General features: G+C 40.5%; 1 protein-coding gene across 1 annotated transcript in view; it reads left to right on the top strand.

Moving 5' to 3' along the window:
• Positions 1-8,267, top strand: part of PSMA1 (proteasome 20S subunit alpha 1) — a 27,775-nt gene extending 19,508 nt beyond the window's left edge. The window contains exons 2-10 of the mRNA XM_005426325.1: positions 931-975; positions 3,105-3,206; positions 3,702-3,805; positions 4,585-4,673; positions 4,896-4,966; positions 5,838-5,967; positions 6,606-6,634; positions 7,330-7,434; positions 7,918-8,267. Of these exons, the coding sequence (XP_005426382.1) occupies positions 931-975; positions 3,105-3,206; positions 3,702-3,805; positions 4,585-4,673; positions 4,896-4,966; positions 5,838-5,967; positions 6,606-6,634; positions 7,330-7,434; positions 7,918-7,974 (732 nt within the window). The 3' untranslated portion in view covers positions 7,975-8,267. The remainder of the gene's footprint in view (positions 1-930; positions 976-3,104; positions 3,207-3,701; positions 3,806-4,584; positions 4,674-4,895; positions 4,967-5,837; positions 5,968-6,605; positions 6,635-7,329; positions 7,435-7,917) is intronic.
• The last annotated feature ends 1,732 nt before the right edge of the window (positions 8,268-9,999 follow it).

Below are 9,999 nucleotides of genomic sequence, written 5' to 3'. Positions count from 1 at the left end.
CGCCGCCTGCCCGGCCTGCCTAGCCGGCGCGGGGCAGCCGTGAGAGCGGGCGGCGGGGAGCGGGCCCGTGAGTAAGCAGTTCCCGGGCCACGCGGGGCCGCGGGCGGGACTGGGCCTCGCTGCCGGCCTGAAAACGAGTGGCAGCGGGGAGCGGGCCCTGCTTCGGGGATGGGACAGAGAGTTCCGAGGCCCTGCGAGGAGCCACGTAGATATCTCTGCAGGGGTCTGGAGCAGCTCTGCTGTGAGGAGACTGCGGGAGCTCGGCCTGTTCAGTCTGGGAGAGAAGGCTCAGAGGGGATTCATTAATGCGTACAAATATCTCAGAGCGGGGCTAAGAGGATGGTGCCAGACCCTTTACAATGGTGCGCAGGGACAGGATAAGGAGCAATGGCCATAAACTGAAACAACAGAAGTTCCACCTCAACATGAGAAACAACTTCTTTGCACTGAGGTTACAGAGCAGTGGAAGGGCTGCCCAGGGAGGCCATGGGGTCTCCCTCTCTGGAGACATTCAAACCCACCTGAACGTGTTCCTGTGTCACTGCTCCTGCGACCCTGCCTTGGCAGGGGGGTGGGACTGGGTGATTTCTAGAGATCCCTTCCACCTAACAGTTTGACAAAAGGAATTTAACAAAGTAAGAACTTGTTCACAGAAAGAGTGATTATTGGAATGGGCTGCCCAGGGAGGTGGTGGAGTCACCATCCCTGGAGGTGTTCAGGGAGACTGGATGTGGCACTCAGTGCCATGGTTAGTTAGCAGAGTGGGTGGTGTTCAGTCATAGACTGGACTCAATATATCAGAGATCTTTCCAACCTTATTGATTCTAGGATTCTGTATGCTGGGATTCTGTGGAAACAAGCAGGGTTTCCTCCAGGAGCACTCTGTTAGCTCATTAGGGTTACTAATGAGTTTTATTTTGTTCATTCCAGTTTCGCAACCAGTATGACAATGATGTCACGGTTTGGAGCCCGCAGGTAAAACCTTTATACACTTGCTCACTGGGTTTTCTCTTAACTTGCTTTTGGGTTTTCTCCACCTCACAGCAGTGGTATTACAGTCACAAAGGTTGTGCTCAAGCACCTGAAGCTTCCTGCAGGCTGCTCCCCTCTCCCTTTGTAGGCTGTAGGTGTCCAGAAAGCCCTCACTCAACACATCCTCTGTCTGTTGGTGTCTGAACCTGAGTGCTGCTTACCTGGGCCTTGTCCCCTCCAGCTGCTTAAGGCAGTTGCTTTCTAAATGTACCTGTGAGGTACAAAAGAGATGATGTCAGCTTTGGGTGGTTGGACAGGATGATCTGTAAAGGTCCCTTCCAACCCAAACCACTCCATGACTCTATGATCCATTCACACAGCTACAGTAAGTTGGTAAGTAAGGTATACACAAAGCATGAAACGGTTTCAATCTCCCCAAATGCTGTTGCTGGTCTTTCTTTCTTCTGTCCACTAGATAATATGGGTAAGGAGCTATTTAGTTTATAATAGGGAGGTTCAAGTGAGATTTGCATTTGAATTTGAAATTTTACTACCTCTGAATCAGTTTCACACTCAGTATTGTTACTGAAAACATACACTGTGTGTTCTGAAACTTTCACAGCTTGTGTTGGAAGTAAATATTCTGGAATTTTAAAAGCCACTGTCAGGCTGAGGTACTTAATATTGCCTCTTCTCTCACTATGGATATTTTAAGACAGGATACTTAGAGAAAACCAGAGCCTTGCAAAAAGACTCGTTTATATATTCTGCAAAACTGGAGATTTATTTAAAATGCAAGTAGCAAATTGTATTAGTATAAAGCTAATGTATCATTAGTTTGTGGGTTTGTATTGCTACTGAAATTCTTCATCATGTAGTACTATGGCATGTGAGATACAGTGCAACAGACGATGTTCTATCCTTTCCATTCTCCATGAAAACAACCTTGAGTATTTCCCTTTTTTTTAGTCAATACCATGATAGGTGTAGGTGCCTTTGGGCTGTTTTAATCCTTCTTTATGATTGTGTTTCTCTGGCAGGTTCTGTATGACAAACTTTAATAATTTTTTTTCTTATCTGTTACTTTAAAAGTTACTTTTAAAACTATAACATTCTCTTGAGACTTTTAGCAGGTACTGCAAAATATCAACAGCACAAAATTCTATGTTTTTCTTAAATTGCTTTGAAAATATTAATAGTGTTGGTTTTTTCTGAAAAAAAGACATTTAAATTGCTACTGTGCTGCAATGGCTATTCTTCTTGCAGGTGAGGCAGTGATGTGATGCCATAATAGTTTTTGGCACTGTTAATGTAGGAGCAAATCATAATTGTTGGGAGATGTTTTCAAATATGTTAGTAAAGAAAAGAGATTTAAAAACTCAAAGTGGTTTCTCATTTTTACAGTCTTGCATGTCATCCTGACAGCTGACAAATTCATGTTGGACAGGTCACAGCAATTCAGTGCTGTTCTTGGGCAGGAAATATCCTATGTGATTGAAATTCCAGTTACAGCAGGGGATGGAATTTGACATTCGGGTCTCTCTAGTAGACTTAAATAAAAACCTTATGCCAAAAATCCCCAACAACCTATGGGAGGGTGGTATCCTGTAGATCATCCCTTGAACATTCACCATAACAACTACTGTGTTCCACTCCCTGCCAGCTGATGGGATGCAGCTCCATGGTGTCCATGCTTGCAGGATAGGAGTGCCTGTGTTGGCTGTCTGACATGGGGTGGAGTGCTGAAAATGGGAAAACCCTCACTGCTTCTGTTACATGGACATTAAAGCTCCTGGGCTCCTCTGCAGAGCTTGTAAGGACTTCATTTTCTTGGAGACCTCTACTCCTGTTTCATACTTGGCTGCAGTTGGCCAATAACTTGTTCAGAAGTTATTGGGGAGTGGCTGGTGAGACACAACAATTGTGTAAGACTCATTTCTGCAGCAAAGCCGATTAAAAGTTAAGTGTCCAACTTCAGCTGGAAGTTCTGTCTGTCTTTGAATCACATGCTGATTTAACCTGTCGTGCAGTGAGTGTCCCCACTGGGGTGGGGAATCAAATAGTGCAAAATTGGAAACTGATTCAGAGGATTAACTAGAGAGTGATTGATGACCTTTGACTTGGTTTTGCAGGGCCGAATTCATCAGATAGAATATGCCATGGAAGCAGTGAAACAAGGCTCAGCTACTGTGGGGCTGAAGTCGAAAACACACGCTGTCCTGGTGGCTCTTAAGGTAACTTCTGAACTCTGGTCTCAGTGGGGACAGTAATGTTCATAGAAAAGTTTTGGTCTGGCAAATTAGTTTTGTGCAGTCTGTACTTAGACATGAAATGTAACTGCAATTGCAGATTCCCTTTGCTTGAGGACTGAAATACTTCCAGTACCTATGCAGAGCAGATCTTCACAAAATGGTGAAGGAAACGAGTAGAAGATTTTTTTCCTTTAACAGATGTGTTCCTCTTTTTTTGTTTTCTTTTCATTTGTTAGTAAGCAGTAAAACTATTCCTTTCTTTTCCCAAAACTTGAGTAAGTGTCCGTTCTTTCTTTTCTTCTGAGAGAACTGAAGTGGAATTAGGTTTTTCTTTTCTCCTGTTGCAAATTTAGAAATTTAATATTTTTTTATTGTTTCATGAACATATTCAGTTCTTGCTATAAATGTTGGCAGATTTCTCCACAGTGCTTGGCAGACTGTTCAGTTTGCTACATAGCTTTCTCCTTTTATGCATAGAGAGCACAGTCTGAGCTGGCAGCTCATCAGAAAAAAATCCTGTACGTTGACAACCATATTGGTATCTCCATTGCTGGACTCACTGCCGATGCAAGACTCTTGTGGTGAGTATCCTCCTGCTTGTTGACATACACAGTGCTGCAATAATGAGGGAAAGTTCATTTAGACTATTGCAAATTAGTTTTCTGCTTTGCTAAGGAATAGTCTTGAGTTGCTGCTTAATGTTGTATTATGCCAAAGACCTCAGCATGAAATTCTGGCAAGTTTTTAACTAGTTGGCAGAAATTTCATTTGTTTGGCCTAAAATTTTGCTCTTTGGTTTTGTTGCAAGTAAAACAGTCCTGTCTGGTTTCCTCAGTGTGATAGGGTTTCCAAACAGTCTGAGAAACTCCATCATTTGTTTTCCTCTGGCAGCTGCTTCTGTGTACACACATTTGAGAAAGTTATTAAAGACATACAGTGCTGTTTGTGTGGGCTTCAGGAGGGCTTGCTTTTAGCAACTTTCATCAGAGGGGTGGGAAGGATTTCTGAAGTAAATTTTAATCGCTGCAGTGTCACAAAGCAATGTGACCATTTAACCATTTAACCTTGCCATTTCTCCAGAGGATCCATCTGTTGCCTGTGTGAACTTCTGCTTTCTCTGCATTTGTATGGCTGAAATACCCAATTTATGCTTTACCAAAGCTGTGGTCAACTTTCTCAATAACAATGACAGGTCATGCTGAAATGAAATAATGGAAAGCCTCTGACCCTTTTTCTCAATGAGCAGAGCTGAAACAAAAATGCTTACCTTAACAAAGCCTTGAGAAAAAACCTCATTGTATCTTTGATCTATGCACTGATTTGAATTTTTAATTATTTTTTTTATATTTTTGCTCCCTAGCAATTTCATGCGTCAAGAGTGTTTGGATTCTAGATTTGTGTTTGATAGACCTCTTCCAGTTTCTCGCCTAGTGTCACTAATTGGAAGCAGTATCCTTTTTTTTATACACTTCATGAAATGACTTTCATCTATCACTTAAAAGCTTAAAAGTTGAAAAAGTTTTTTTGACAATTCTTCTTTGTTCACACTGCTTGTGTATATTTTCAGAGAACATCCCATAAAGATGCATTCTGGTCCATCTCTGCTTGGTTTAGGAAAATTCTTGGGTAATTATCATATAATTTTGAGATTGTTTCCTTAGCTTTCTTAAGAAACCCAGATTCCAACCCAGCGCTACGGCAGGAGGCCCTATGGAGTAGGACTGCTCATCGCAGGCTATGATGTGAGTAAGCTGCTCTGGTTGCTACTGATCTGCAGGAGAATGTGCTCGGGGAACTTTATGCAACAAATAGGTGTTGAGAGGGAAAGATGGAAGAGGCAGACTCATCAAAATTCTTTGAATAAGGAAATACTTTTCTGTATCTTACCCTAAAACATAGTTCAGAAGTGTTAATTAATAGCTAATCCTACTTACAGTTACTGAGTATTTTAAGGTGCAGAGATGAGATTTGTTTATGTAAATATTTTGCAATTGATTTTGGATGCTTACAAACTATTATTTTTAAAACTTCAGTAAGAAAATGGATGTGGAAATTACCACTGGCGTCTCTCTCACTTCTTTAGCAACTTTATTTTGCTTAATGCAGCACACAGAGAATCTCTGTCCTAAAGATTGTTGACATAATGATGGTTGGAAGAAATTGTGATACTGCCTGAAATTTTGGATGGTGTGGTCTAGTCTACAGCAAGTTTTTACTTTTTGTAGATAAGACAGAATGTGTGTAAAATACCTGCTGCAAGCCATGAAGTAGGGAGCATACTTAAGCACAGTGCAATTTGTAGAACAGAGGAAGAAGCACTTTTTTGTGCCAGCCATCCTGTCCATTTAAAAGCTGCAGATGAGCAAAGTGGGAAAAAAGAGGTTTTTGGGGTTTTTTAAAATTGTTGTTGTGGTTTTTTAAGCAAGAGTTTTGAAGAACAGAGATATAATCAGCAATATAAAATATACATAAAATATGTTTCTGTGCACACATGTAGGTGTGATGTACCATGAAGCAAAACTCTTTTAAAAAATGTCATGCTCCAGCAGCAGAGTTGGTGTGAATTTATATATTTGTTTAACATTCTGTGGGGGTTTTCTTCTCTCTTTGTAGGATATGGGCCCTCACATCTTCCAGACTTGTCCCTCTGCAAACTATTTTGACTGCAAAGCAATGTCCATTGGTGCTCGTTCACAGTCAGCACGAACTTACTTGGAGAGGCACATGACTGAGTTCACTGACTGTGAGTAATGGAACTCTCTCTACCCACTGGTGTTCAGCAATTCTGCAGTTTATCTACTGCTGCCACTCCATCCTTTTGCATTTAGTGAGATGAAGATAAATATTGTGAGCCAAGTTTGGCATAACTGTAAATCTGCACGAAGACAAAATTTCAGAGAATATGGTTGAGATTTTCACGTGGATGTTTATTACATCTAATGGAAGGAAATGCTGTGCTCAGAAAAGCTGTGAAAAACATGAAAAGCCTCTGCCCTTTTTAACCCAGGGAAAGTGTTTCCATAGCAGAGCAGGGTCAGTATGTCAGGGCAAGTATTTAGGTGCTGCATTTAAAGTGGTGAATTTATTTTTGTATGCGGTAATGATGAGGAGCCATTGAATACTGGCTTTGGGGAAAAAACCTTGAATCAAGGCAGGGGTCAAAAATGAATGTGCTTGACCTCAAATCTAGGGGAAGGCTGGTTTCTCAAGGAAAACTTTTATAACCAGCTCTGCTCAGAAAGGAGAGGAGGTCTGGGAGTCAAGCTGACCCAAAAGTCTCACTGATTTTGGAGTTGTTAGCTAGGATTTAGGAAGAAGGGGAATGAGTGTGTAGAGGTAGTTCCCTATAGTTTGTCAGTGTCTTTCTGATTCCATTTTAAGGTAATCTAAATGAGCTAGTTAAACATGGATAGGTAAGGACTAGGTTTCCTTTGCCATCGTTACTTGCAAGTAACTGTGACAAAATTCTTGTGAAGTATGGCTGGCACTGAAGCTTGGAGGCTGAATACTGGTAGATAATATCTTCATGTCACCAGTGTATCTACTGTTCTGTGTTCATCTCAGATTTAAGTTTCTTCACAAAAACAATGCTTTCACTAAATAAGACATAGAGTGCCACCAAGGAAACTATCTTAAGTTTTGATCAGTGTTTAAGATGCATTACCTGCAGCTGTAGAATCCCAGCTTTGCATTGTAAGCACAGTCCGTAATTCACCTGGGCACTGAGTGAAGGTAATGCACCAACAGTTTATAGAGCATCCAGCATGACAAAGCTGCACAAACTTTTGACAATTAATTGAGGACCTGTTGAAGAAGAAAATTCTAAGGATATCCAATTATCTATCATTTTCCGTGTTTTTTTATTCTTAGCTTACCATATTTTTTACAAGTCTTAAAATACTGAATATCAAAATGAAATTAAAATAGGCAGTTTTAAGAAATTGTGTGTGTTGTTAAACAGGAAACAAAATGAAAGAAATTGAAACCCTTGAATGCCTTTACTTAGAAGATTTTGAAATATGATAGCTTTAGTAAGTGAAAGCTGTAAAACCAAAGTTAACTGCAGGAGAATGCTTCTCACTGCTTCCAACCCTTTGCTTGACAGAATGTTTCAATTGGAATTGTGGGCAAAGACATGGAGTTTACCATCTATGATGATGATGATGTAGCACCATTCCTAGAAGGTCTTGAGGAGAGACCACAGAGAAAGGTGAGTGGTTCAGATATGAATAAATAGGCTTAGTTGAAAGACAATAATTAGATATGATCTACGATGTTTAACACAAATGTAAGTCTACTACTCTAGCAGAGTTTTAGGAAGGTGATTTTTAAAATATGTACTTACTACATGAACACTGTATAATCTTAACTGGTAACTCAGATGCTTATTAAATCAATTTATGCTGGATTTGTGCCAAGCTATTCCAATGTCATGTCCTTTCCTCATCTCTGATCAAGTATGAGTTTTCACTGTTTTGCAGCAGAAGTGGTTGCATATGTTTCTCACGCCCTTAGCAAGACACCTCTGTAGTCTCCTAATTACCAACTGTGCTTCATTTGGATAACAGTAATTTGTGAGCTATTGCCTGACACAAGCTGCATTTACCACTCATGGTCCTCCAGTGGGGATAAAGCTGATTTGTCAAGTGTTGTCTTCTGCCTTCCTAAAATGTTTCTTTTCCCTCTCTCTAAGCCGGTTCCGCCTGTTGAAGAAACCGTGGAGAAGGCAGAGGAGCCCATGGAGCACTAGTTGGTGGATGAGTTCCTCTGTTAATGTAAAATTATGCAGGAACATTTATCCATTTGCTGGTAACTTTATCCTCACCTATATATGTTTTTTGACGCTACATTCTGAGGATTGCTCGTAAAGAAAGAAACCAACCAACTCACCTATCCTTAAAAGACAGACAGGAGGACATATCTGGGTGTAACTTGGACAAGAAAGGTGTAATCATTTTCTAAGTAGTACATGATACTGTTTTATAAAGAAAAGATACTGTCTTTAACTCATAAGGACAAGTGGAAATAAATCACTTTCTCGGACTCTGCTGTGAGTTTGGTTCTTTTGCAGTCTGAAAAAACAGCTATTCACAAATAGCAGTGTCATATCAAGGTGCCATTCTGTGTTTGACCATTTTGTTAGAATGTTTGCTTACTATGTAGAACTGAGAGGATCTTAAAATGCCTATGAAACCATAAAGTAGTCATGGAGCAAAGAGGGAACAGCATTTCCCTGTGTCAGTTTGTCCCAGCTGAAAAGGCATGTGTGGTTATGAGGCTGAAGAAGCATGAAGCTGACAACCAGTTGTGATCAGGTTTTCTGGGGGGGATTTACTCAACCCCAGCTCTTTTAGAATGTCAGTGTTTCTTTAGAGTCATCAGCCAGCCTTGGGGCAGAACAGGGCTTTTAGCTCACTGAGGGCTGAGCTGGAGTAACAAAAAACCACCACAAGTTCCCATTAGAGGTCTCTTGAGCTGAACTATGGAATCTGCATTGCTGCTGAATCAACAGGTTCTGCAGGGCTTTGTCCCTCCAGCTTGGTCTGCACCTGGTGCTCTTTGGATTTAAGATGAATGCCACAAAGTTTGGGACTAACAGTGACTTCCTCAGGGTCATCTGCCAGGGAAGCCCAGTGAATTGGTGCTTCCTGGGTGGGATTCTGTATTTTAAGCAAGAATGAGTCCAGTCTTTTCTGTGTTGGATCATTCCAATTATTCCCAATGATTGCATTGAAAATGATAAGAGACAACCTTTTGGCATGGGCCCACATAGGACCTGGTAGCCTGCTCAGTGTACTTAAAAAAGGCCTGGAACTTGCAGATTACTTAATAAATATTAATAAATTATTAAACAAAAATTAATAAATCATGGTGCTGTTTTGAACTGCCTTTAAATACTGACTTGAATCCATACAAATAGTTCAGTCATGAAAATAGCAAAACAGTAGTGCCAGGGCTGTGTATTTGGTTTTTAAGCACTAGGAAAAAGTTGCTTTTATTTTTCCTAAATTTATTTTTCTTTTAGTTTTTCCCTATTATTTTTCTATTTATTTCCTCCCTTATTTATTTCCCCCTTTACTCATTTTTGCCTGTCTTACTTATTTTCATTTTCCCCCTTAATTTTTCTCCATTATTTATATTTTCCCCTTCATTTTTCCCATTGCTTTTTTTTCCTTTCCATTGCTTCCCCCTCGTCTTTCCACCTCCCACTGTTTTTTTCTCTCCCTTTGTTTCTCCCCCCCATTGTATTTTTCTCTCTCCCATTTTCCCTCCCTTTGCTTTTCCCTTATTTATTTATGCACCTTCTTCTTTATTAATTTCCCATACTCTATTTTCCAGTTCCTTCCTTAATTCCCCCCAATTACTTTTTTTTTCCCAACCCATTTATTTGTTTTCTTATTTATTTCTCCCTTTACCATTTCCTAACCCCCTTTTATTGCGTTTTTGTTTTGTTGTTGTTATTGTTATTTATCTAATTGCTATCTATATCTATCTATCTCCATCTATCTCTATATCTGTCTATATCTCTATATTTATCTCTGTCGATCTATATTTATCTATCTATATTTACACACTCTCTCTCTCTCTCTATCTCTATCTCTATCATCTCTATCTATCTATGAGGGGGGTTAATCTTAGTTTCAGGCGCTATTTTCCGCTGTTTTCTTGCATCCCGAGGATCCCCCCGCGCGGGAAAACCCCGCCTTCCGCGCGGTGTCGTGACGTCACAAGCACCGCCCCTTCTGGCACCGCCCCAACCTCGCTCGGCGGCACC

Source organism: Geospiza fortis, unplaced genomic scaffold (assembly GCF_000277835.1).
Source record: "Geospiza fortis unplaced genomic scaffold, GeoFor_1.0 scaffold327, whole genome shotgun sequence".
Lineage (NCBI taxonomy): Eukaryota > Metazoa > Chordata > Aves > Passeriformes > Thraupidae > Geospiza > Geospiza fortis.
The sequence above is the reverse complement of the archived record's forward strand: the minus strand, read 5'-3'. Positions and strand labels throughout refer to the sequence as shown.